Raw genomic sequence first — 27,203 nt, 5'->3', positions numbered from 1 at the left:
ATTTCCTTTTGGTTTACCTAATATCAAATCGCTGAAGAAGGACTTAGTTAAATATCTGCCTCTTCGAAGGTAGTATCCTAATTAATCGTTTTATTCGCGATAATCTTTGTCACTTTAAAGTCGCAACGCGATGACATCGGCTAGACTTTTATGATTCTATACGAGGAATTATCGTTACGGAAATTTCTGGACGTTTAAGTAAATTCCTGTGTCAACGAGAACGTACACTTTGATTATTGGAGTCGCGATTGTGGCGGTATGCGGAGGAACAAATTAACAAATGTCTGACGCTAAGTGTCGACTGCTACTGTCGTCGAGTACTAAGAGTGGAATTTTCACAGACGCATGTATATTTAGAGTGTTTAATAGGCGGGAGAATCGTTTTAGCCCTTAGTTGCTTTATGGACTACGTAAATTGCACTTTGCGCGAATATAGACTTCAAAATTGAAGCAGACTACGATAATAATGGTTTCTAACCATTAATTTAACCGCTAAATCAATCTTATCAATTATTAACCCCTTGTCGTAGTTTAACGAGTCGGACTGATGGTCGTAATTTCATGTCGGATAAATATGCACCGTTTTGTTCTATAATTTGTTGTCATTTTAAAGGCAGCTTCATAATGCCTTTCATAGAAGTCTTGATCCCTATTGGCGAAAAATTCTAGTAATCGATTTTCACAGCCTTCTTTTAATGCCAATTTCTTATCACTAAGGAAGTCTTGCAATGCAAGAAAAACATGATATCGCTTGGTGCCACGTTCGGACTATATGGAGGATGCAAAATCCTCCCAACCAAGCTCCTGGAGTTTCTGACGAGTCACTATAGACGTGTGTGGCCTGGCATTGTCCTGATGGAACACAACATCTCTCCTTTTGGCCAACTCTGGTCGTTTCTGGTCAATCGCTAGCTTCGAACGGTCCAATCGTTAACAATAGAGATCCGAATTTAGTGCTTGACCATATGGAAGCAACTCATAATAAATGATTCCTTTTCAATCACACCAAATACACAGTAGAACCTTCCTGGTTTGCCTACCGTTTGAGCTGCGCTTTGACCACGATCGTTTTCACACAATGTTGTCGAACGTGACCCATATCTTATCCCCAACGACCATCCGTTTAAGAAATGGGTCAATTTTACTCCACTTGGCCAAGGCTTCGCAGATGGAAATTCGATCCATCATATTTGTTAATTGGTGTGGCACTCAAAGATGCAACTCTCGAGCTAATACAGCGACGATCGTTCCTGCATCCGAGCACGCAGTCGAGGAATCGGCGACAAGCACAATTTAAGCCGTCCGTCGTTGCACCGCGCGTATGATGGCGTTTCGTGCGAGAAGACTCGATTAAAATCGCGTTGCCAGCGACGAGGAGGGTGGACCGTGCGACGACGAGCCAACGAACCGATAAGGATCGAAGAAACGCGGACCCGTGCGTGTGGTCCGTTCTGCGTGAACATCCGGCCGATCGCGTCGGCGAGTCCTCTCGTACGGGAGGCGCCGGTTGGTTAACCGCTCGAGGAACGATGTCTTAATTAACTGGCACGAAACGCGCCGGCCATCTCTTAATATCCCGTTTCTATAAATCTCGAGGAGCTGGGCTGCTCTCGACGGACCGTCGCCGCGCGAGACAACAGGCGATCATCGTACCGCGACGCCGTCGAGGTTCTAATTCGCCGCTGTTTTCGTCGCCTGTTGGGAACCGTGCGCGGAGACGCTCTCGACGACCGCTGAGATTTATGTGTCGTGGAAGATTGATAAAGGAATAAGATAGGTGCGATAATGGGGAGCCTGGTGAGACTCGCGGACAGTCTTGGTAGCTCTCGAAGATTCGTTAACGTTCTAATTCAGAACTCAGTCGCGATGATGGTAACGAATATCGGTTCAGCGGATTTTCTAGTAATTGACGAAGGTGGATGCGAGCGTTCGTTAATTCATTCTCAAAGGGGATACAACGAGATGTAATTATTCTGTGGTGTTGGTAGAATGAGTCGCAACATTTGCAAGTGATCTACGTCGAAGAGGAGAAGCAATTTCGTGGGACGCGATGACCGCGTTCCTTCGAGAGGATCTCTCTCGTCGTAAGGGCGGATCGAGAGCAGCTCGTGAGAAAGTACCGGTGGGTACCGGATCGCGGTATATTAACGTGCGATAAACCACTGCGTTAGTCACGGATCGGTCGGAGCGCGGTGCACACGAGCCACGGGTGCGCGTTTACGGATGTGAAAATATTAATTCGGCTTATAATTTTTATGCAAAACAGGCCCCGCGGCATCGTTCACCGATCCACCTCGGTACGACGGCCCTCCCCATTTTCTCCCTGTCCCCCCTCCTCGCTTTCGGCTTAATTGCGGAATATATCTTGTCGCCAGAAATTAGAAGAATGTTGTTTGGAAGAAGATCGGTCGTTCGCTCTTCGGCTACTGGTCGTCACTCGACCCGTAGCTCTAAACTGAATGCTCGCGTTTTCGGATTGTAAAAAGATACCTTCTCCTCTGCGTCGAGGAACAGAAATTTGAATATAAATAATTCGATAGAGACCAACCTGTGGACAAACTCGACGGACTTTCGCTGAAAGTTTCCAGAGAATCGGCGATAAATCAGAGATTAAACGCGGTTTCTTCTTTCCTGTTGCAGGTGGTTTGGCTGACCGCAGTCCTGTGCCCGCGGCTTGCTGCCGCCAACAACCTGACTTTATCCTTCTCCTCTCGTAAGGCCAGGGAACATCCTTTCAGGGGACATATCTCTCGCTGGTAAGTTTTCACTTTCCTTGGATTCTTTTCCCTTCGTTTTCAGCAAACGTTCGCTGGTAAACGTTTTCGTAACCAAGGAAGACTCCGGTACCGCTTGCTAAATAAATTCAATCGATGCGTGCTGCATCGTTCTTCGTAGACCTTTAAAATTGCATCGCGACGTTTTGAAAATGAACACAAATCGTATAGTTTTACTTTATCGAATATGCTTCCCGAGTTAACTAGAACCTTAGAGAAGGATTGCAGAAATTGCATCAGATTTTTTTCTTTCATTATATTCTGCATAAATAAGAAAACAATTAATCAAACGTTATCGCAGAAGTCGAGATCTTTATATGGGATTTTGCGAATAGCGGAGCAACGTAGACGCCAACTTTTCCCCCGTATAGTAATAAGATCGATAGCAGAATCAGGCAAACGCATACCTTGGCATCATTCAAGCTTGGCTAGCAAATTTATCGGCACGCCGGTGACATTATTTTGCACGGCTGAATTTCAATTTTCAATCAGCGACCGCCGGCGCCCGTATATCTCCCGCGCGCACCTCGACGTTACGCCATTATTTATCCTGTCTGTCAAACTGTCTTAATTATTATTAATGACTCGCGTAAGAGGTTCGCCAGGTGAATACAAAATTAGAATCGAAATGTCCGTTCGAGAGCAGATTTTTCGCGAAATACCAACCATTACGACTATGTTCGGTCGCGTGTCCAGGTTTAGACACCAGTCGATACTTACGTTGCAACCACGCTATCTCGATTCCATTTTTCGGTTCCGCTTTTCCGATTACGCGAACCGTTGCGCCATGCCTGAAACAAATTTTCAACAATTATTCTAATAGCACTTGTTACAATATCATTGCAACGGATTTCAGTCAAATCGATCGAGTCTGTATCGTATAAAAATCTGTAAATGCAATCATTTTTCATATGGCATTTATTCAGGTGTACGCGAAGAATTTGCAAACCGATAGAGAGCGAACCAAATCGCGAAACGGACCGCGTGCACGGCATTGTACGATCGAACGGAGATGATTCGACGTATCTAATCATTACCCGGACATTTCAGGACGCACACCTCGGAGGACGCAACCAAGCGGATGACTTATCGAGAGATGAACATGATTCTGCGACACGAAGGGGGCGAGGACGGCAATCCGGTCGATTGCTGCCCTACGGTGGAGGAAATGGTGGAACCGGTCGGCGGTCGAAATCGGGAAAACATGTACGTCCAGCTGTATCGGGATGGCCTGAACGCCCAGAGGTTCTTCGAGTACTCCTGCAGGCCAGACGTCCTCGACAAGCCGTGCAGGTTCATCGACCGGAAGTTCGCCAACCAGTCCAGATGTGTGCAGAAGTTCTCGTATACTTACGCTATCATTGAAAATTCTGGCTCGATGGTACGTACCCTGTAATCCTCTCGTTCCTCTCTGCGCGTCGTCGCGCGATGTCTTCCTTGGTCGAGCTCGTTTCTTCGACGCCGATTTCGCCGTTCTCGATTCAAGCGTGTCCCTGAAACAGACCAAACCAAATCGATTAGTTTCACCGTTGATAATTCGTAGTTACAATTTCGATAATTTAATTGGATCGCTGATAGAAATGATACTTCCATTGCAGAGCGGAAAGGAGGAGCACGGCAGGCATCGGCACAGAGAACGCATGATCCCAACGTTCGCGGGGAACACCGTGGGTGGATCAATGTGGACATTGGACTACATCAAGGTGCGAAGTGGCTGCAGCTGCGAGATCATGCCGAAGCCGAAGAAGAAGAAGAAGTACAAGAAGAGCAAGCCAAGGGACCAAGATCCAGACCAAGAGACCTGAGATCCGTGTGCTCCCACGGCATCAGGGCACCGCCGTTCTTCAAGGCCGTTACCTTAAAGCAATACCACCGATTAGAGAAACGTTGCTCCGTCGTACTTTGCGATCGGATCGAGTCGCATGAAACGCGTGTCGAAATCATGCGAACTTTGATTAGAAACGCGCGAAGAAGAAACGATTCTATCGCATCGCTGACTGTACAGAATATAAATGTTACCAATAGAAGAAGGGTTCTCGCCTAACGAGAGTTGAAGCAATAATATCGCTGGTGTTGAAAGTACTCGGTCGCGCTAAAACGTGCGCCTCGACGGAAGTTTGTCTGATTTCTAACAATAGATTATTGACAATAATAATTGTTCTATGACGATTTTATTATCGTATTTATTATTAATGTGTAGCTTGAACGTATGATTAGGTACGTATTATTAGAAATTAAGAACGCAGAGAAGAGGTTCCGCCAAACTGTATTCCTCTTAAGTTTTGTAAGATCGATATCGTTTTAGCATTATTTGAGATGAAATCAAACGTAGCAGTAGAACGAAGTCGGTAGAATCTCCTTCGGACGTATAGTGGATAGTGGATAGACTGATATTACGATTTGACGAGTTAAGCACGAAACATATTAAGAGTATTTTTATCCGTTGATGAATTGTCACTAACATCGGGATAATCTTGGGTGCAAATGAAAATGGTACTCGATGGGTTGTTCCGCAAGCAGCAGAGGGATGTCTCGATCGTATATTTAACTGCTAGATAACATTTTCATTGTCACCCGCGGCCAGTTACTATCATATCGCTCCTATGTGTATAATTTAAGCTTGTGCCTTATTTCTAAGTTATAGAGAGAGCGTAGACATTTTATAATATTTATAGATTTGATATTTATAACAGTGTAACACGTTAGTTTTGATAGATCTGCGTATTATTCGTTGTGTATAGGTGACGAGAACCAAACAGAAAGCTACTTAAATTTATTTAACGTATCAAAGGTCTATTTAACTAGTGCTATTAGGTCTGTTCTATTTTTCTTTTTCAAAGCACTGACTAGATGAATTATAAAAGAGTGCGGCGAGCGAAACGTTGCATTAGTTAGTAACCATGACAATTGTTAACAAATCTGAGTACACGATAAGGAAAAATGTTGAAGAGCGGAAATATAGAAATTTGTTATCTATTTTAGGATACGAGTTATTGCATATGTAGAGTTTATTTTATGCACGAATATCTAGCTAGATTTATACGCGGAGGTAAACGTATGTCTATGAGTTTATATTACTTTAACGCATAAATAACAACCATAAAGCTGCCATTATTTTAACAATATTGTATTCGTTTGTTCGTCGTATATATATATATACACACACATACGAAACTACGTAAATGTATAACGTAATTGCGTTGTTATGCGTTACAGTAATGGACTTCGTAAATTATAAGAACTAATATTCACATTTAAAATTAGAAAATATTCGACAACATTGTACTTGAATAACTGAAATCGTATTAGTCGAATGTACACGCTGAGAACGTAAGCAACGAGCGAATTATAATACCAGTTCTTCAACTTAACTATTATTTATAAATGTATTATAGTAAATTTCATCGTACGTTTAATTAGCAAAAGGAACCTTTCCAATAAGTATATTCTCTTTTTCTATCGTTGTAGTCGTCGTATTAATATTTTAACAAGTCGTTTCAACTTGATATAACACTCTTGTATTATAATCACGCATTAGGCTTGCAGATTTATTTTCTGTAACGCCATGTATACATTGTACATAAATGATATTAATACAATTGTTATAAAACGTATTCGTTACTTCCTTTCCCATGCTAGAAACAAAATGACGCTTGTTTCTCCTTTCCTAGTACATACCTTTAAGCATCATATCTACTCCATATGAGATGCAAGTAGTACTAATAAAAGAATAGTCATAAATTCTTGTCGACCAATTAATCGATATTCCAAAATAAAATATAAATATAATAATTCTATCTAATGTTCTATCATTTTTATTTACAAACTTTTAATAAAAATAATTCTATAATGCATAATAAAAAATTTAAATTATGAATACAACTTTACATTAATAGTGAATATTTTTTATTACTACAAATAAAAAATATTTTCGTCAACATTTACTGTAATCTTCCTTGTAAATTGAAACGTTCTTAATTGTTTTATCGTATCATTGATGTAAAGAACATGAAAGTAATTTTTTAAAACTATACTAATTCATTTCCATTTCTTCCTGTTCTTGCTCATCGCTAGATTCTTGCATTCTTTCTTCTTGTTCTGCAGCTTCTAATTTCTTCCTTTCTTTAAGTCCTGCAGCAGGTGATCTTATAAGAGATAAATCGCGCTGAACTTCTTTAATATCCCTTTCTTGTTCTAATTCACGTCCCTTGCGTAGCCGCTGCATTATATGTAAGTTTTGCCTTCTTTGTTTGATAGTTTCTACTTTTTTCATCGCCTCAACCGCATTATTCCATAATTCTCTGTTATATTTAACAGGTGTATTTCTTCTCTTTTCAAATTCAAATGATGGATCCACTGCCAATTCTTTGCCAACTGTCTTTCTGTATGCTTTAGTCCATCTAACTTTGCGTGGATTTTTCTTTTTCTTGAATGCAGCGTGACATTTTGAACGACAAAATTTAAATATCTATATTGTAAGAAATATACATTGTAATAAGAAATAACAGAAGCACTGGTTATAAGAAAGTTAATTGTCAATTAGTAATATATCCATAGAAATTAACAAAGCAAAGACAAAAGTTTTTAAGATACATTTTTTATTAGATATTAAAAATATCGCATAGACGAAGGAATCATTTATCGTATAAAACCAAAAATATGTATAAAATCTATCGCATTAATTGTGAAACGAATGTAACTTCTAACCATAACCTGACCGACTAACCTAACCTAACCAAGAATCAGAAACTATCACTTTATAGCATTCTTCTCGAAATAAAAAAAATGTTGTACATATAATAGAAAACATAAATGTATCCAAATTCTTACCTTGCAATCATTTCTTACAAATTGAATACCATGTCCCGGATAAATCCGGGACGAACAAAAGTAACACGACTCTATACGCATGTTACACGTGATTATGAAAACACCGGAAAGTCAAACACGAATGGCAACCTTATGACATTAAATGATCGACTACGCGAGCGATTTTGTGAAATACAATCTATTGAAAAGTTTTTGAAAATATACATAAATTTTTGAGCACATATATATGCAATTTCATGTACTCGAACCTTAATGAATGATATAAATAAATTCAATAAATATGTATAATGTAATGGCAATAAAATGTTACCAATCTAGAACCACAGTTTTACTAAAAATTCATGAAGATAATAAGTTTATATTAATATGTATACATTTTATTTAAGTACAAAATATTATATATAGACTACCTGAATATAATATGTATATTCTTTTGTTTAAAGTAGCAGATATAATATTATTCTAGCGCTACAAAAAGACTGTGTAAATGGAATGTAATAGAATTTATCAAAATTCAGTTTTCCTAGCTATAGATGGAACAATGAGGGTAAAAATATATAAAGGGAATATTTTACATGTATACAAATACGTCTCATATCTGTAGTAAAATTCTTATATCTAAAACTTCTGTAAAGTATGTTATAATTTATGATATCTATATACAAAGATTAATTAGATAACAAATAACATTTATTAAGAGTGAAATAAAAATTTCGAAACTTGAACACCCTATATATCCAGTGAAATATGTAGAAAACGTACATGAATTGATGAACTTTTCAATATGTTACACCTAAGAATAATTTCTATTTTACATTGTTTGTAAGAAAACTATTCGGAATGATCTAAGTATAAGGCCACTTGTATATTCATATTAGCATTCGTTCTCTTAAATTATCGTTATGTACATTTCTTTTGTACTTTGAAATTTTCTTTTCCAGTTCATCCCATTATTTTTTATAGCTATTTAAGTACACTTTATAAGTTTTGTATATAAAGTACCGATAGTACTGTCTTAATACTTATAAACATTGCTGCCTTTCAATAATACTATTATATACAGTCATATATCTATTCAATAGATTAAAAAATATAAATATAATATTCAAATACTTCATAAAAAAACAAGACAAATTCAATGCTACGCTCTCAATGCTGCACTTAATTCTACGATGCTTGATTCGTTTCAATATTTTAATCTCTTACTGTCATGTTATACTTCTTTTGCATTCATGTTTAAATGCTTACTGTACATGAAATATCCGGACCAATACGATGGAATGTTAAAGTTGTTACCTTACAATGTTATACCAGTTAAATCTACGATTTCATCTGCATCTTCATCACTACCAGTTGCAGCGCTTTGTGTGGACTGTAAACTTCCAGAGGATAATTGACTATTACGCGAAAATGATCCACGTCTTGGAGCCGCTAGCGCCGCTCTTTGATTGGCTGGTTTTACTGTTATTATGAGATTCGATGAATTGGCAATCATCATATCTGTAACCTGTTTAATAACTTACGTTTTAATAACAAATAAATACCATATTTTTAGCAATCCAATGTATATTATAACTACACACTTGATCAAGAGTTTTCCCAGCGACCTCTATACCATTTACTTCGAGAACTTCATCATTCACTGCTAAAAGCCCTGTACTTTCTGCCAAACCACCTGGTACTAATCTGCTAATAAATACTCCTGGAACCTTTTCGATGCCACCACCTGCGGATGGTGGTAATATTCTAAAGCTTTCTCCATCCTTAATATAAAATCCTAACGGCTTGTCAGAGCCGTGTTTCAATAAACGAACACGGCGACAAGTCTCAGGTAATATATCCACATCAATTATTGCTGACACCTATTATTTATTAACAAAATTTGCATCTTGCATAATAATTCTTATGCTCTTGCTATACATTTCAAATCTATATATACAGACATACCTGCCTAAAATCATGTGGATTAGATATAGCTAATGACTTTGGCTTTCCAGGTGTGCCACCAAGAATACTTGATATTAAATTTTTTGGTTTCATTGTCCCATATCCGTTTATATCTTCCAATCCATCGCCTATTGCATAAAGTAACTAAATTTAACAAGTAAAAGTATAAATTTCCTAATATTAAATTAAAGGGATGTTATTTACCCTTCCTTTGAATAAAAATTCTAAGGAGCGGTTTAGCAGCAAGCAATGCTCTCGCCAAGTTGTTATCATTATTAATTGGTAATAAATCGCCGTCAGTTGGATCCGTGTACAATATGAGAAAAGTGGAATCCAAACTAATGTCATGCTTTTCAGCAAATAATTTTCTAAAGTCCTCGTAACTGATAGCTTCATTACGATTAATTGAAAATCTTATGATATCTGCATCAAACTAACAAACAAAAATACCAACTCTTTAGTGAAAATACAACAGATGTAGAACAGAATTACAGAAAGAGTGGAAAAATGAAATACTGCTAGACGACACTTATTTCTCTCCATCCAATAATAACAATAATAATAACATAAATAAACGTAGGGACTTTCAATTAGAAAGTAGCTCACTTTGCTTTTCACTGCGACGATACCGGTGTCAACTTGGTGGTGAAGTTTGCTCTTAGACATGGTTTTTAATTGCACGCTTGAAACAAATCCAGAACTCGAACCGACGGTTCGAAGATTGAACGTTAAAACGAAGGAAGGAGTTACTAAATTTTAATCACTGCTAGGATTGCCAAAAGTAGTAGTTTCGATGACGTAGAAGAGAGAAGCAGAGGGGAACGGGGAACTTCGAATAATAGGCATCGTAGGTGCGATGCAGCCTCGTTAATGACGTCATCTGTGACGTTTGTACCGCGACCACCTTAATTGCATTTGCTACGAGGAACGAGAACTACGGGCGTCGCAACCGTTGCTGGAATGTAGCTGAAATTTTAATCACCACTAATACGATTAAAGTAATCACATTTTAACCAAATGGGTGGCGGCATGCCGATACGACGCCAAGAGCACCTGTTTAGTGGGAACACGTTTGGCTTGGTCACTGTCGAATTTTCAAACAAGGAAATGTACGATTTCACGTCGACATTTACGAAATCGTTCACCGATAACCTACACACGAGTATTATCAGACAATGCGCAGGCACGTAATCAAAATACAGATGAAACACAGAAGCGCGATAAGCCCGTTTACCAGTTTATCGAAACTTTTTAACGATATTCACAGTTTCTTCTTTACAGCTCATTCTTCATTTACCAAATTTCATCCATTTCGCCATAGAAATTGGGACACGGGATAGATTGTGTTTGCTATGGTGCAATCGGTATTATTACATGTAGATTTTGCTAGCTGGTGCTTTAATGCAAACACAAATGTAAGTGTATATCCCCCGACAGCACGACCTTGTCACAGTAAGAGAACTGTGATGTTATTCGCACCGTGTGACATTATTTCACACGGAAAGCTATAATACTGAAGACTACTAGCGCCATCTCTTGGAGGGGCGCTGAAACTGGTTGGTAATTAGTTTCAGTACTCCTCATAGAGGTCTCAGAGAACTAAGTTTTATAAGTCCAGCATACATTTTGAAAAAAATTCTCAGAAACGCCAGTTAAACAATTGAAGTCTCAACGATACTAAGCTTTTGTTTAAAAGAAAACTGTACGACAACTGACATACGTATGTACATATGTATGTTGCAAAGAAGTTGCACTGTAGAAGTATACAATGTAAGTATTTTGTTTTGATATAATTTAAAGATAAGTAGTCTTCATTTGGTTACAATACGTCTCTTTTATATTTCTTGGAAATCTTTTGATATTTACATTGAATTTATAATTAAAAAAAATAATTTCCATCTTCTGAATATATTGCTTTATCGCTTGATTATATTTTTTAAACCCATAAAACACTTTTGTTTACTTAACAACATATAATATGTTTATTAGAAACAAACTTGTGTCTATGAATTAAATTATTTTCTGTGTTTTTAGTATGTCCATGGAAAACAAAGTATTCTTAAATACTGATGCAATATCAGTATCCAATTTTTATTTAGATGATAATACGAACAAAGATAAATTAAGCTTAGAAATTTTACCACAAGTGGAAGATGATCTTGACATGGATGAAAAGATATCTATTTTATTTTTAATGGTAAATGACTATGCACAGGATTTCAGCCAAGTTTATGATTTACTACAAAATCATAAAGAACACAAATCTTATATACTTACTGAATTTATAAGTAAATATCCTATAAATTGGGAGAATAAGTTATTAGAAGCTATATCTGTTATAAACAATCGAAAAATTATTAAAAAATTAGGAATATTATTTGAAGATTTGAATATGTTATATTTACCAACGAACAGATCATGTTCAAGATATTTAAACTTGACTGCAAAATGTTTATATCTGCTATGTGAAGCGATGACGCAAGATAAAATAGAGTTATTATTGCAATATGTCAGAAGCGATATAATCAAATACAATGACAATTTGGGGGATACAGATTTCCTTGAATTACACATGTTATATTGGATGCAAGAAAATTACATTTCAATACATTTAGGTTTGTTCTTTATCTAAAGTAATAATCTAATTTCCTGTAATTAATTTTTTGTACAGCAGAATTCTATTTTTCAGAAGCATGATATTAATCAAGATAACTATAATATAGCTTTTTTTTAGTACAACATTTTATTATTACAGATGGTAAAGTGCAATTAAAAAATTTATTGAAACATTTGAAAACATTTGATGAATTAGAGCTTATATGCGAAGATCTGAAAAAGCATGAATGTCGACAAAATGTATTGGACATTCCATGTAGTTCTGCTAATAGAGTACAATCAGAACCTTTTTCAATGAGACAAGGAATTAATATGTCAAATATTGAAGAAGAAGAAATAAAAACATTAAACAAAGGCCTATGTATCATTATAAGTCAAATGTATTTTGCAGGTCAAAAGGTATTAAAATATAGTCACCTCTCACATTATATGTAATCATCCTTAGTACAAATATATTTATATATATAAGATTTATTTCAGTTTGAAACTAGATTTGGAACTATGGCTGATTGTTTGAAATTATCAGAAACATTCAAAGGTATTGGTTTTACCGTTGAAGTATTTAGCAATTTAAAAAAGGATGAAATACTTAAAAAGCTAGAAAACATACCAAAAGAATTTGGTATTGATTATGACTGCATTTTCGTATGTATTTTAAGTCATGGTTGTAAAGGTAAAATATAAAAGTAAATTGCGTATTAGGTTTTAATTTAAACATATTGAACAGTTTATAATTAATTAATGTTCCAGGTGGTATAATTAGTTCAGACGAAGAGGAAGTCAGTATTGAAATAATAGAGCATAAGTTTTGCTGTATGCAATTAAAGGATGTTGTTAAAATACTTGTTATACAAGCCTGTCAGGGAAAAGTAACTGGTAATATATTTTTTGTATTTGATCATAGAATATTAAAATGTTATTTAAATTTGTTTTAAAATAATTGTTATTTAAAATTTTATTTAAATATTGTTGTGTGTAATATGTATTTAACTGCAGGACAGGTAAATGATAATTTAGCTATAGATGGTTTTACCAATTACATTACACCAAATATCTTAGCATATAAAAACTTCTGTATATTTATGTCAACTATGCAAGGTTTTGTATCAGTACGGCACAAAAAAGAAGGTACATAATTGAATATAAGATAATTGAATAATTGGGGAAAAACGATGAGCGCTCAGTCTTAACAGATTTTCAAAACATGAAAAATTATACGTGACTTTTATTAATACGGAAGTTTAAAAATTGTCGTTTTTCCACCCGATCAATTTACTTTACTTATTTATGTTATTCACATGTTATATATGCAACTTTAAATGTTTAGGCTCATGGTTTATACAAGAGTTATGCAATATCATACAAAATGGGAACAAAATGAAGTTTTCCGATGTTATTACGAGAACAATTCGTTCAGTAACGGAAAAAAGAGGGAAATTAGATGAAGTAGAGTCAGTTGGCCAGATGCCTGAAGTAAAATCATACAGATTACTCAGAGATTTTTATATGCCGGAATATAAAATACGCAATAATAAAGATAAGATATTGTAGCTTTCATTGTTATCACTTTTAAGTACAATAAGATAATATATATATTTTCCATAATTTATATATTAAATAATGTTAACATTTCAGTACATATGAATTTCTACATATTTGTACCTATAAATCCAATTATAATTTATTTGTTAATTATAAAATAAATTTTTTATCACATGTCAACCATTTTTTTTCAGTTCACTATTTCATTCGGAATTAATTTTTTTTTTTAATTGATTAGTTTGATCGTAACGTAATGCACATATTAATATTTTGCAAACTATTGTTTACTCCACATATTATTACATACACTTTCGGAATAAAAGTTATAATCGTTCCTAATTTGTGACGCATTAATTTTCTTCCCCTCTGTCCTTTTATTCAATGTTCAACGTAAATGGTATGTTAATTTTTGATTGAACATTTTGCGATTGTAAACGTCAATATGTACAGTAATATTTAAAAGATTAAAGAAAATTATAAATTTAAATTATTTAAATATCGCTCGCGATACATTGTGCGCGACATCTGTTAATTCAGATAAAGATTCTATGGCAGAGACATCTGACAGGATAAGTTTACGTATTTTAGTTGGTGTTCGATGAAGTCGTTCCTTGCTTAATAATTTGTTCCTGCGTAATTAACAAAAAATGAACGTTATATCAAAGTCGACTAGTCTGTCGCCGTTTTTAAAATCGGCGACGGCTGTCATCGCAAATGGAGCACAACCAGTAGCTGCAAGTGGTAGAGTAATAAAACCAAAAACTGTTACTAAGCCTGCCGTCACCCGAATGGTCACTCAAAGTATGCACGAATCTCTTATTACAGGTGCTTTGCGTGTGAGCTCAGGACTCGGAGGTTCGAAACATTTATTTAAACGTTATTCTATTAGTTTCAATGTTAGTTTTAACATACATCGATTTTGTATACTTCGATTATATAATCATATAACGTATGCTTATACATGTTTCACATTGATTACTGCTATACCATTTGAGCTTTTAAATGCTATATATTTCTCAAATTCTATCTGGATCTTAGGAAAGACTAAACGAAATCATTTCTATCTTTAGCTTCGTATTTCGCATGCAACAATATAAGTATATCATATTTAAACCGAGAGAAACGATAATGTAAGTTAATTTTTACAGCAAGCTTGCTAGCGATACAGAGGAGGTTGGCGCATTCTGATATTCAATGGCCAGATTTTACTGAGTATCGTCGTAGAGCTGTAAAGCGTCCAGATGTTAGAAGCAGAGAAAGTGCAAGTAGACGTAAAACATTCACATATCTAATCACAGCTGGTAAACAAGTATTTCATTCTTTAAATCTTAAATTAGAATGGTACAGATTGACTTGTAAATTACATTTGAATTTGTTTTGTAGGTATTGGAGTTGGTGGTGTTTGTGCTGCAAAATCAACTGTACACACTTTTGTAGCTAGTTTAGCAGCTTCGGCTGATGTGCTGGCTTTAGCCAAAATTGAAGTGAAACTTGATGCTATTCCCGAAGGAAGGAGTGCTGTTTTCAAATGGCGTGGCAAGCCTCTCTTTGTACGACACAGGCAAGTGTTAACGCATTTACTGCTGCCATATCGTCCTTTTAGTTACATTATCATAAACTAAATATATTGTTTTAAAACGATATTAGGACAGCAAAGGAGATCGAAAGGGAACAGGCACTTGACATTTCGGGTCTTCGGGATCCAGAAAAGGATCAAGATCGTGTGAAGGACGCAAAGTGGTTAGTTGTTTTGGGTGTATGTACACATTTAGGGTGTGTCCCAATTGCAAATGCTGGTGATTTTGGTGGTTACTACTGTCCTTGCCATGGCTCCCATTATGATGCCAGCGGAAGGATTAGGAAAGGACCAGCACCCCTAAATTTGGAAGTCCCGTATTACGAATTCACTGATGAGAAGACGTTACTTGTTGGTTAATATGTTTATATACGTAGTGAAATTACAATGTAATTTATTTCAGATTGTATTACGCAGGAATTCAGTAATTTTTTTCTAAATTTAAAGAGAACACTTAATTCACTAGCTATTGCTACGTTAAAATATCATGAAACACGGTGGAGCTGTATAAATAAAAAATAAAGCTAAACCGAAGTACAGTTTGTTCGTTTTGATTATTTGCACATCAATATTATTAGCTTTTTTGTCCTGTCTCGGCGACAATATTCGCGCCCCAGCGATACAAATTAAGTAGTGTTATGATAGCCTTCAATATAAATATTCAATATAGCAATTAAATATAAAATTAAGTAGAAAGTTTGATATAAATATTTTCTCCAACTTACCTACGTACAAGGCAATCTCTTACTTCACTGTAATTGTGAAGGTCGTTACGTAAAGCTTTTTCATGAAGAGCAAAATTAAGTAATGCGTGAATCTTGTATCAGGAAAACATACTCTTCGTTGAGATCTCAATAGTGAAATAAATGTCCCAGATTCCGCGAGACGGCGCCACTCATTCCGTACGAAATTTACGTTTTCAATGCGTGACAAGGGCGTCTATGCGACCGACAATCTGCCAGCCAATTCTCTGTTTTCAGTCGCCTTCGCTGCTGGCAGCGTACGGACGGAAGAGTTTGGCATTTTTTTTTTCGCTAAAATCGGCTACCTCTCACACGTACTGTCATCTTTACCGCCATTGTACACCATGATTCGAAAATCTTCAACACCTCGACGAGTGATTTCTGTGTTCTAACATTCAAAATAATAGCAGAAATGTATTGTCGAAAATGAGTTCTCTTCTCGCGTGGTACCGGCGTTTAGTGACACGTCGCGAAAGGGTTAGGCTTGTATAACACTTCACGCCGCGAACTATAAAGTGTTACTCCGAAAAAGAAGAATATAGAGAAAGGCGGGAGACGAATGCGCGGAAAACCGATTTTGGTAAGCTTCATTTCATTTCCATCCTTTCATTTTAATTGTCTTCTTTCCTTCTCCTTCTTTTTCTTGTACCATCGTCTTAAATACAGATGCGACATATAGATATATTAGACTACATTACACAGTAATTTAACACGCGATACGATATAATACACAATACAAATTTAATCTCATATTTTTGTAATTCCGATTCTCGTAATAAAAATCAAATAGTTATGTTCACAATAAATATTCGTAATAATCGAGAATTTTATGACAATTTGAAACTTCCAATTGCGCGTAACTTTATAGAATTGACAATAGTACTGTTAACCGTTAACATTGCTATTAAAATTCATATATCAATCAATAATTACTTTCTAATCGTTTATTTGCAACACGATTGAAGCGTAGGACGAAACATTTCCGTAGAATATTTTTCAACGTAGTTGATAATTGATTGTTACCTGAATGGATATCGACACGTACAACCTCTCATCACAGGAATTGACCCTTATGGTAACCTAGAACGATTGTTTTCGTAACCTTAACGCTGACACATGTTTGTGTTCCTGCATGTTTGGTTCCGCCGAGTACGATGACTTCTGTACATTCGAATCACACTTTGCATCTTGCTAACGGTTCGAATAGAAGCCTCATAGTTTTTGCGATACCGCTTGCGTGCCTTTTGATTCGTGTAAACAAAGATGAGATCATGCTCGTACGAAACGGCCACTGTGCTAAGGTCGTGCATATCTGGCGTCGATTTGTAGTTTGTCCTTTTCAACTAATGTTATACGTATAATTTCGTCTACATACTAATTACTGCAAATAACCGATGGATAAAACGATTTATGTGCGTTGAATTACTCGAAATCAAAGATTGCGGTATTTGAGATCCCTCTGGGCACGACATTCGGTAAGAAGTTAATAATTTGCGAAGTATTTCATTATCAATGAGAAGTCTTCCATTATTTTATTGAAATATGATTACTTTAGTACTTTTTCTCTAACTTTTTGTGGCAATTTATAATTATATGGTATCATAATCTCAAATGGTTGCTTTTACGAATATTTTTATGTTAGATTTTAGAGTATCGCGATTTTACGTACTCACATCCAATCAATTTAATGGTGTTCATCGATCCTTACGAGTTCAATAATGTTCGTCAGAGTTCAAATTGTGTACTACTTTTACATGCATATGTGCGTTTTCGTATTATTATTTAGAAAGCGCGTAAGTCCTGGAAGCCTATCGTCTATGTATTACCTTGATTAACCTTAATTACCCACGCTATTTGGTCACACGCGTGTGAGTAATATTATATATAGAGGGAAAGAAAGAGAGAGAAAGAGAGGGAAAGAGAGAAAGCAATATTAACTCCATATTATATCTCATCTGAGATTTTCAAATTGATTGTAATGTTACTTCTCGAATGAGATTACCTTCTTCATTTATCGATATTAATTCGTTCACGCACTGATACGTATCGTACCGACGATCATTCCTTTCGATACATTCTTTGTAATTACCTTTACGGGTTTTAAATCTTTCCCATACGTCCGCCATTCGATCTTTCGCAACTACACGAGGGTTAAACGTTCGTTCGATCACAACTTTGCCTCCTAATAAAGTTCGCGGAGAGAGGTTTCCGGTTCTCAATGTGTTAATTACCCATTTCGATGGCATGGGACAGCCCGGTCCGGCCGACAAAGGTAACAAAGTCGTTTTTGCTCGTTGGTTTCGTGCACTTTGCTATTCAACCTCGAGAGACAGCGTCTTTCTGTGGTGATCTGGTTTATATACTGTTTGCAAAAGCCGATGGTCACCCTTCCTAAGATTTTGAATACGCGGCGTGTCGGTGCTGCTCGTGGGGCAAAGTTGCAAGTGCAGAGCCGCGGCTACCGGACGTTTTCAACGCGAGCTCCCCTTCCTTCGCTCTTTTTTCATCCCCGGTGCTTCCGTGTAAGCTGTACGCCGCGCGTGTATTCTCGCATTCTAATTCTTTATGCAGCCGGCGAAGGAAATTCACAGTAGGAATGCACGGAAGGGAGGTTGCAAAATCCAGTTCCCCCTACCCCCTTTCTTCCTTTCTTTTCTTCTCTCTTCCTTCTTTAGTAAGCTAAGCGAGGATAGAGAAAAGGAGAGGGATGCAAAGGAGGAAGAGAGGCCGTTTTGTGCCCTGCATTCAACTCTCGGGACGCACTCGACCGTGCACGCACGCTTTAGCTGGGGAAAATTGCTATTTCAAATAGATAATTGTGAATAACTACTTTTTAACACTCGATCGAACCGACACGGGATATTACGGACTAGATAATTATCTTGTACAAGTAGTTAGCGTTTCGAATAAATATCTATCAACAAGTTATACGTGCGCTATATATTGAGACAAGTATTTTGTTTAAATAATATATGTCACTGATATGTAATACATATAGAACGCACGGTAGAAAACAAAACGTAGGGATTGGAACGATATTCCATTTTAAAGTATATTAATTTTTTCTGTTTCATCGAGCCTATTTCATATTTCCTCCCCTGGTGCACATGTCCGTGCCTGTAGAAGCAGGGAAAGTGTGCGTGCGCGGTTCCGAAAGTGAGTAGGACACGCGGGCCTTCACGCTGAAGGAGAATCAATAGATGTGCGTTGCATCTTGCCCCTCTTGTCCCCCTTTTCGGCTATCCCGTGCGCACCCTTCTTCCTCTCCAACCACTGACTCGACCTTCGTACAAGAGAGCGCCCGCGGACGGTACGTTTCTGCCTTACAGCGCTCTCATCCCTTCTTTACGCTGCTCCGTTTCGAGGGATGCAGTTCGATGCGTCGATTCCATTCTTCAGGAGAATCTTCTGTTTTCGAGTATTAAACCCATTCTCTTTTTTGTCGCTATACCATTGCAAAGGTTGTTACTTTGTACGTAGGGAATTAATTTCATTTCGAGGAACAGTGGTCGGATTAATGATCGAAGTTAAAACAGTTTTTACTAAAAAGTATTGCCACGATGTAGAGGAATACGTAGAGGTCTTTTTCGCGGTTTTTATAACGTTTCATCGTTTGGTTACATCCATTTATATAGAAGAATTCGTTTTGAAAGTTTAATCTAGCTTCATGACTGTTTTTAAATAGTCACGTTTTCCCAATGGAATCAGCTGTTCACCCCCGGAAAGTTTCCACGATCTCGTCAATGTCGTCGATCGATTCTACGCGACGTTCGCCCTTCGCGCGTCTTACTATCCTCGCTTCTGTCATGTAAAAGATCTTATCGGTACCGAAAGTTGACGCGTAAATCAAGATACAGAGACAGATAGACGACAATTGCCGCGTACATGCTCCGACAAAGTAGAAGCGGCTCGAACGTATGGTTGGATCGTGCGTTTAACGTCGACTGGCGGGTTACATCGATTAGCGGTAGTAGTAGGTATACACGAATACTTATTCGAAGCGGCAACCGTCCTCTCGTCCGAGCAGTGAATTATTTAAACGCGGGGAATCGTCGCTTAATGATGCTCGCGTAGCTCCTACTTTTTTCTCCCCCTTTTCGGTTCCTCGTATTGTTCGTTAGTGTAGTTTCATCGGTGCCTAATTGCGTTTTGTCAATGTTTTCACATCTTTAGTCGCGCTCGTGCAAAGTGTAATTTCCTGGGACAATTTTCTGGCCAAAATTAGTAACACTGATGCTCTCACCCTCTTCTCGAAGATATTTGCACAAACGGAAGAAGTTTTCCATGTATATGCAAATTGATAACGAGCAACTTATTCCTACAGCTGTAGCTGGATGCACCGTAGTACGCTTAATAACGCACGTGTAGCTGCGTATCCGCATATTTATTGATCTATCTGCTCGCGTTTATCTGTATACCGCAGCCTTCAAGTTTCGAGGGTTGCACAGGGTGCAACCTTTAACGCGGCTACACACATGGAAGCTCAGTAACAGGATTGCCACGTTTACTTCGACCCTTAGCGCGAATCACCTAGGCCAAACTAGTTTATATGGTACAACCAGCTTCCCTCATTTCACATTACCCATTCATCTTCTTCAATCCTAAAAAAAAAAACAGATCTCACTACGTATAATGAATCTGTAGAGCCGAAGCGTAACAAAATTAACATTTCTTTTTTCAATCAAACAAACAGTGCGCTCAAAGTTTCTTTAGTGTGATGTCGCTTGTAAGTCGCAGGGTGTTATAGAGGGTAAAAATTGCATCTTCCCAGTAGAGCAGAGGGACGGACGTTGAGACTAAGTCGATGCGGGGACCGTGAAAAAGGTGGCGAAACCGTGCGCGGGTAATCGTAATCGCGTAAAGCGTGGGCGAGTTTTCGGAAAGGGAGAAAGCTCGTGGAAGGTTGAATGGGTGGGCGGACGTGAAGGAGGAAGGGATAAGGTGAACGAGAGAGAGAAAGGCAGGTACAGGTGAAAGTGAAGCGAAGGTGGTCGAGTTAGAGCGGTGTTTGGGAGGGTGAAAGGAGGTTAATGATTAGTTCTTCCGAGGTTGGGGGCTGTTGCCGGGTGCAGGTTGCCTGGCTCCCTTCAGACCGCCCCCAGTCAACCCCTGCCGCCCCCGAGGACGTCGCCCGTCCCGTCCCTCCGGCTCCCTCCCGGTTTTTCGCCCTTCAATCCCCTCCTGCGTACTCACCCGATTCTGCCAACCTCCAAAATTTCAGACCCTACCACCAAGGCAGCTACGCATACCGGCGGGGGTGTGAGAGCTTGCAAGGTTGTTCTCCCCTCCAATCGCCCCGACGCTGCCTTCAGGAACGTAGCTAGAACGCGCGCGGAATTTCTCCTCGGCTACGCGTAACAACGATTTTTCCATCGGCTCGAGTCCGCTCGCGTAGGATGCACCCGACGCCGGGCCATTTTTCAGATGGATCAAAAATATGTAAGGGTCCGCGGTATGCGAGACATTGCCTTAATTACCAAGCGACGCCAGGTATGCGAGCGATGGGGAGAGCGGAGCGTGTCGCTCGTTTTGAATGTTTGCCAAATTTCAATCATCGTGTCCTGTGTAATCGGACGAATCGCATCTTTGGACAAGAACTTGCGCATTAATTTCTACTCGTTTTATTCTAATAATAGTTAATCGCAAGTCAAGTTATTCTTGTATAACAATGGCATATTTTTATCAGAATGAATAATGCAGGAATGAAATGTCACGTAGTCGGGAAATGTTTCATTTCTCTTCCCTTTATCGCTCGGACGAAATGAAGACGCATACGCAACGACGGACAGTCGTAATTAATGCGTCGACGCCGGAAATTGTCGACCCGTGAAGCGAACGCGTTCTCTGTCACATGGCTAATCTGACTAACAGATCGTACTTGAAGTACAGTTTGAAACGATTGAAAAATACCCACGAGCGTATCTCGACTTCATCGGTATACATTACTCGAAGTTAAACAGATTTCGAGCACCTTCCCGCCTCGATACCCCGCAGCAAACCGTCCTCGCAAACTGTTGCTCAAATTTTCACTTACATTACCCGACCTACGCTACATCATTGCGTTTCCACATTCGAGTGTAAAACTCCATCCTGTACAAGACACGCGCGTTGGTTTCTCAATTGCACGCTGACCTCATCATCCTTGAACACGATCCGCGTAACCCACCGGAACCAGCAGAATTCGAATTTCCCAGCCAACCGCGTCCGCGGACGCGAACGAAACCCGCCGGGGCGTCGATTGCATAGCAACGGTGTTTATTTCGTCGATTCGACGGCTCGTCGCCGCCATCCTCTTTTTCGGCCAGAGCAACGCGCCTTCTCAAATTATCTTATCGATTCAGAGCAGTTCTGCTCGACGTTCTCCATTGGCAAACGCAGCGAACCTGCTCCGTTCGCCCGTTCATCTCAGAGCCCACGTACGTACGCTTGCAAAGAGGGAAAAAAGAGGCGATAAGTGAGAACTTGTACGGAAAAGAAGCAAAGAGCTCGTAACGCTCGCTCTTTGCAACGTCAGCCCTGGCCAAGCCTGAGGACCTTCCAGCGAAAGTGATGGCTGTGGCTGGCCGGTCGGCTGCGTAGGAAAACCGACTCGCAGGGTGGTTGTGCGTCGCTCGACGTCGGAGGCGGCTGTTCCTCCACCTTGAACACGCGGTAGAGGTGGCCGCGGGTGGAGGGTGGTGGTTGGTAGCCTAGTAGCGGGGTGGTTCGGCCGGTCCGAGGGGCGGTGAGGCAAAAGGGGAACACGGGTAACCTTGCAACCCTCTTGCGTACGCGGAGGGAGGGGAAGTGACAGGAATCCCGGGAGGAGCGGTGGGTTATGGGTTGAAGGCAGTCGGGGGTGCAGCCGCACGGGGCGGCAGTGACGGGCGTGACGTAGTCGGAGGAGGATGTACGCCCCTGTCGGCGAGGGCCACGGCAACCAACAACCATCCCTGGTCAATCCATGGTGGCTTCATCCGCCAGGTACAACCGTGTTCACCTGTTCACATTGTTCCGCGCGCGCGACAAAAACCACGAGAAACGTACTCGCCAGGCGTATCCGTTTTAGAGCGAAAAAGGGGAACGGTTACTTTGCGCCTCGTTAGAGAAGTCGCGCGCGTCTCTATGGTATCATTTCTAATTTTTTTATGTGTTTGATAGTTAGTGATAGGGGATGATTTTCTTTTACGAGGGATAACTGGTCTCCGCGGGCATTCGGGTAAGAGAGTCGCGTCCACCATCTGTTCGCGTAGTTTCGCGCGCGCTAGGAAAATTGAGAAGCGTATTCGCAACGCGCGTTGGTTTCAAGGCGGAAAAACGAAACGGCTACTCTTGCGTTTCGTTAGAGAACGCAGGTTCGCGATATTTGGTGATGTATCATAGTTAATCGTCCCGCGACAGTTTCGGTGCAACAATTGTGCTAGTTCGGAAAACTCTCGCCGAATGTATACAATGATCGAATAAGCGGCCGATTTTTTAATTCATGGTTCGCGGACTCTGAATAAAATCGCGTGCATTTGATGTGGTTAGCGATGACCCTTCCATCGATCATTCGTCGACAGATATTGCTTATGCAGGGGACATTCAGTCTCGCTGCTCGGTCGTCATTGTGCCTGTCGGTTCGTGGACTGTACGTGGATGGCAAAGGGCAAAGGGTCTGTACTTGCGTAACGTTGATTCGTCTTAGGCGGTCCTTGCTCACGGTCGAGGGAGCCTTGTTTGCTGAATAAATTATTTCTTAGAAACGAAATTTTGGCGGTTGTTGAAACGGCTATTAAGATGCTTTTTCGCGTTCCTCAATTAATAGCCTGCCGTTGGATATTTACGTACCACCTCTAACTTGCTGTATTGATATTGAACATTTTGAAGGATATTCTTCAAGTTCAATATCCTTAACTTAATATCTGAACCTTCATCGTTTGGATTTTAATATCAGAATGAGTAGAATTACAATGAAATGTTGATCTCTGCCATCGTCCACGTTCAAAGTTGTTCGAAATGCTTTCCCGCACATTCCTCTCCACTTCAACCACTTTCCCCCTTCACCAGAATCGACTGTTTCACGTCGCGCATTCTCATTAACCGTTCGTTTCGGTAAACGAATAGCTTCATGCGTGTTTTACGTCGAATCACCGTTACGTACATTTACAGTGCTGGTAGAGCTCACGTTCCCTCTGTTTAATCTTATGCAGCGCATGCACGTGCTACGTGCAACTTTCATGCACGCGTGTGCAATGCGCGTAACGGTATTCGAATAGAAACAATATTCGTGTACAGTTCCGTTTCTTCCATTCGGGTGTCCTTCAGCTACGACTCCTGTGGGCGTAGCGTCCAAAAAACGCACCACCCGGCTCTTACTTCTCCCTCGAACCGACTATCCCGTTAACGACTTGCGTTTGAGAAATGTATGGCCACGGATCCATTTTAGAAGAAAAAAGGAAACGGTTCTTCTGCGTCTTGTACCAGAGGTTATGTCCGCTTTGGGGTCATTTTAAGTTTTTGCAGTCTTTTGCTGACTTTTCTCTCTTCTGTATACGCGTCACGATTAATGATAGAATAAGTTTACCCCTTGCGCCGAGTGATTAGCTTCTTTCGGTATTTGAGGATGATTTATAAAATATGTCGTTAAGTTTAACTGTATGACATCATTTTTCATGTGTATTTCCTTAAAGAAAGTAATTTGCGAAGAAATATTCAGCATTTCGCCGCGTTAATTAACTATTCCCTTTCACGTATTTAACTCAGTTACCGCTATGGACGGAATACTCGTATTCATTTTTAGTAGAGGGAAGATATAGAAGAAGGAGGAACTAAAAACTTTGGTACTAGAATCTTTTCGTTGTTATACGCAGTTTAAAGCTGCGTCAGACAACTTGTCGTCGCGAGAGAACGGAATTCCATCACTGAGGGCTGTTTACTCCTTGTTTCCTCGTTGAATTTCCGCGCGAACCGTGAAATCCTCTGCTGCGGATCGCACCAATTTCGTTTTCACACATTGCGCCTCCGATGAAACTGCCTCTACGCTCGATTTCGCCATCCCTCGTATCCTCGTGGTACCGATTTTCGCGGTTCACGTCTCCGTGAAGCGGTAAACAGTCGTAAACTGCACGGCTGTCGCAACAATAACCAGATCGGCACGTGTCGCGATCTTCTGCACGTGCAACCCCTTAGTTTTGTCCAATTTGGTGACGTATTTGCAGGAGAACGTCTAATTCCCCTGTACATTGAAAATGTTTCCAATGTCGAGGACAATTTCGTGTCAATGAATTTAATTGAGCCGGGCAGTGGGAATTCTGAGAATTCTCTTGCTTAAAATTAAAGTATCTTTGTCTACAGTTTCCTTGTACTTTTATGTATTGTTAGTAATGTCTGATGATGGTTTCTTCGTAAGATATTTCTTAATATATTAAATTTCCAGGAGATGAAAAAGGTTCTTTCATTAAACAAAAAGATATGGTAATTTGCAGAGGGGGTAACAGAATTGTTAAGGAATATTTCCTGCTATAAATTACGAAATTTTAATTATATTCGATGAAGTAGCTCAACGCGGATAGCTCATATGTTTGAAACTAAATAAATAGAGGCAAATGAGCAGGAAATATCATTAACGCAGCGCGAGCAGGTGTTTCGTCATCGAGAACAAGGTTTCGGAGACTCTCTGCCGGTTTTTACAAATCGATGTAGGGACATGATCTTGATACGCGCGCGAACACATTTATTTTGTTGGCACCGCGATTAGTTGACTGTCCCAGTGCTAGGGTTTTAACGAAGCATATGCTACCGGTGCATATGCGCCAGTAGCTATGCAAATTACTTTATGATACCTTTAGGGAATTCTCGTGTTTCATCGTTTATAATTATAAGAATGAGCGAACACTCTTTAAACGTTAGGGTCAAAACGATATCTCGGAGATATCATCCACGATCCCACTCATCGACTTAATTACACGTATTCTCGTGGAGCGTACCGAGTATTTGTCTTTTTTCCGCAGACCTTCCTCTTTTCTCGATCGTTTCTCCTCCGTATTACAGTGTGGCGTTTGCATTTTCAGCGGGAAATTTTCATCAGACGAACCCTTTCTCTGCATTTTCCCTACCCTTCGGCAATTATTACCGGGATTCAGGATTCACGCAAATCTCGTCTTTCTCTTCTTTCTCGCTCTCTCTTTCATTCGTGGGGGCGGAAGCTTCGGCGGGGTTGGATCGTTGGATAAGGGTGAAACAGTGCTGCGGTAGGCATCGTTGGCTGCAGTATTGACTATACTTCAGGGCCAGCTCTTTCGTAGAATGTATTTTCTACAACGTTATCTCCCTTCGTGCTGTGCCGCCTCGCTTCCTTCCCTTGTCGCAACCGCGGCGAATTTCGTTGGGGTGACAGCGCAGGAATGGAAAATGCCTAATTGCGATTTTCTAAAACGTGTTTCGATATAGATTGCAACAGATATCAGCAGAGTATCAAAGTTACGATACATATTCTGTTGACTAATCGAGTTTCTGGATATATCATGCATTCGGTATATTACGAAGGGGTTGAAATATTACAAGAATGCATCTGGAATATAATTAATGATTCTGCATACTTTTATAAATATAAATAGTAATATCGTTATCGATGAAAGTTTCGATCTAAGAAATTATCAATAGAATGCTATTATCTATCGATGCACAGTAGTACATGATCACAACAGATCCGCATTCACTCAGAGGGTAGAAACTTCCTTTCGAACTACTGCTTGTCTTCAAGTGAGATCTTTCTTCTCTACGGGGCATACGTTCCTAAAGAAAGTGCACATCTTTATCCGGAGTAACTCGCGCCTTTGACTCATCCGTGGCGTTGGTTGATAGAATGGGTTATCAAAGCTCTGCCACACTCTCATATCTATTGAGCACACCGAGAGCAGCGGGGTCCTTAATTGAATCGACGAAATAATTCAGTTACCGGCTACACAGCGTAATGCACTAATTCGGTTTTCTGCCTGAGAGAAAAACAACGGCGACTCGGACCCCGTAATGCTCCTCTACAGTCTAGAGGACCACTATCGTTCCGTTGCAGTTCACAGGTTAGCGTCAGTGCTATCATTCCTCTTGCAGATGCGATTTTGCGTGGCGCGTTGCGCTCGAATTCTTTTTAACTGCTGCAAGAAACTTTTCTTCAATTTCTCTCTTCATTGACGAAGTTTCTCCTCCAATTAATAA

General features: G+C 39.4%; 6 protein-coding genes across 7 annotated transcripts in view; 4 read left to right on the top strand and 2 right to left on the bottom strand.

Moving 5' to 3' along the window:
- Positions 1 to 6,401, top strand: part of LOC143422492 (uncharacterized) — a 92,914-nt gene extending 86,513 nt beyond the window's left edge. The window contains exons 3-6 of one of the 2 annotated variants that reach the window (XR_013101722.1): positions 2,641 to 2,756; positions 3,825 to 4,155; positions 4,373 to 4,991; positions 5,080 to 6,401. Coding sequence is in view for 1 of the 2 variants with exons in the window: in XM_076893177.1 (XP_076749292.1) it covers positions 2,641 to 2,756; positions 3,825 to 4,155; positions 4,373 to 4,579 (654 nt within the window). In the remaining variant the exon portion in view is untranslated. Of the gene's footprint in view, positions 1 to 2,640; positions 2,757 to 3,824; positions 4,156 to 4,372 lie in introns of both variants that reach the window. The other variant, XM_076893177.1, reaches the window with a different exon arrangement.
- A 181-nt stretch (positions 6,402 to 6,582) lies between these two features.
- On the bottom strand, positions 6,583 to 7,705 carry Rpl24-like (ribosomal protein L24-like). Its single transcript, XM_076910930.1, has 2 exons — positions 7,605 to 7,705; positions 6,583 to 7,242 (listed from the first exon to the last, which is right to left on the bottom strand). Exons 1-2 carry the CDS (start codon positions 7,683 to 7,685, stop codon positions 6,808 to 6,810), a joined length of 516 nt encoding a protein of 171 aa, XP_076767045.1. The 5' UTR covers positions 7,686 to 7,705; the 3' UTR covers positions 6,583 to 6,807.
- A 1,158-nt stretch (positions 7,706 to 8,863) lies between these two features.
- LOC143433564 (partitioning defective 6 homolog gamma-like) lies at positions 8,864 to 10,693 on the bottom strand. The gene is made up of 5 exons (XM_076910928.1): positions 10,158 to 10,693; positions 9,756 to 9,984; positions 9,552 to 9,679; positions 9,188 to 9,466; positions 8,864 to 9,111 (listed from the first exon to the last, which is right to left on the bottom strand). Exons 1-5 carry the CDS (start codon positions 10,215 to 10,217, stop codon positions 8,902 to 8,904), a joined length of 906 nt encoding a protein of 301 aa, XP_076767043.1. The 5' UTR covers positions 10,218 to 10,693; the 3' UTR covers positions 8,864 to 8,901.
- A 584-nt stretch (positions 10,694 to 11,277) lies between these two features.
- On the top strand, positions 11,278 to 13,718 carry Dredd (Caspase-8 Dredd). The gene is made up of 7 exons (XM_076910787.1): positions 11,278 to 11,321; positions 11,586 to 12,166; positions 12,307 to 12,566; positions 12,648 to 12,840; positions 12,918 to 13,043; positions 13,164 to 13,295; positions 13,495 to 13,718. Exons 2-7 carry the CDS (start codon positions 11,587 to 11,589, stop codon positions 13,716 to 13,718), a joined length of 1,515 nt encoding a protein of 504 aa, XP_076766902.1. The 5' UTR covers positions 11,278 to 11,321; position 11,586.
- Positions 13,719 to 14,274: 556 nt separating this feature from the next.
- On the top strand, positions 14,275 to 15,822 carry Rfesp (Rieske iron-sulfur protein). Its single transcript, XM_076892692.1, has 4 exons — positions 14,275 to 14,564; positions 14,858 to 15,010; positions 15,093 to 15,270; positions 15,357 to 15,822. The coding sequence occupies exons 1-4, from the start codon at positions 14,357 to 14,359 to the stop codon at positions 15,643 to 15,645; spliced, it is 828 nt and encodes a 275-aa protein (XP_076748807.1). The 5' UTR covers positions 14,275 to 14,356; the 3' UTR covers positions 15,646 to 15,822.
- A 760-nt stretch (positions 15,823 to 16,582) lies between these two features.
- The window catches only part of Chinmo (Chronologically inappropriate morphogenesis), a 48,337-nt gene continuing 37,716 nt past the window's right edge, over positions 16,583 to 27,203 (top strand). Inside the window, exon 1 of the mRNA XM_076892521.1 lies at positions 16,583 to 16,608. The gene's annotated coding sequence lies outside the window, so the exon portion shown is untranslated. The remainder of the gene's footprint in view (positions 16,609 to 27,203) is intronic.

This window comes from Xylocopa sonorina, chromosome 3 (genome assembly GCF_050948175.1).
Source record: "Xylocopa sonorina isolate GNS202 chromosome 3, iyXylSono1_principal, whole genome shotgun sequence".
NCBI lineage: Eukaryota > Metazoa > Arthropoda > Insecta > Hymenoptera > Apidae > Xylocopa > Xylocopa sonorina.
The sequence above is the reverse complement of the archived record's forward strand: the minus strand, read 5'-3'. Positions and strand labels throughout refer to the sequence as shown.

Coding starts and splice junctions, on each gene's coding strand:
- Dredd (XM_076910787.1), top strand. CDS start 11,587: ATGTCCATGGAAAACAAAGTATTCTTAAATACTGATGCAATATCAGTA. Junction 12,567..12,647: donor TGTATTTTGCAGGTCAAAAG/GTATTAAAATAT, acceptor GATTTATTTCAG/TTTGAAACTAGATTTGGAAC. Junction 13,296..13,494: donor AGTACGGCACAAAAAAGAAG/GTACATAATTGA, acceptor TTAAATGTTTAG/GCTCATGGTTTATACAAGAG.
- Rpl24-like (XM_076910930.1), bottom strand. CDS start 7,685: ATGCGTATAGAGTCGTGTTACTTTTGTTCGTCCCGGATTTATCCGGGA. Junction 7,243..7,604: donor TTGTAAGAAATGATTGCAAG/GTAAGAATTTGG, acceptor CTTACAATATAG/ATATTTAAATTTTGTCGTTC.
- LOC143433564 (XM_076910928.1), bottom strand. CDS start 10,217: ATGTCTAAGAGCAAACTTCACCACCAAGTTGACACCGGTATCGTCGCA. Junction 9,985..10,157: donor TCGTCGCAGTGAAAAGCAAA/GTGAGCTACTTT, acceptor TTTGTTTGTTAG/TTTGATGCAGATATCATAAG. Junction 9,112..9,187: donor CTGGGAAAACTCTTGATCAA/GTGTGTAGTTAT, acceptor GTTATTAAACAG/GTTACAGATATGATGATTGC.
- Rfesp (XM_076892692.1), top strand. CDS start 14,357: ATGAACGTTATATCAAAGTCGACTAGTCTGTCGCCGTTTTTAAAATCG. Junction 14,565..14,857: donor TGTGAGCTCAGGACTCGGAG/GTTCGAAACATT, acceptor TAATTTTTACAG/CAAGCTTGCTAGCGATACAG. Junction 15,011..15,092: donor CACATATCTAATCACAGCTG/GTAAACAAGTAT, acceptor TTTGTTTTGTAG/GTATTGGAGTTGGTGGTGTT.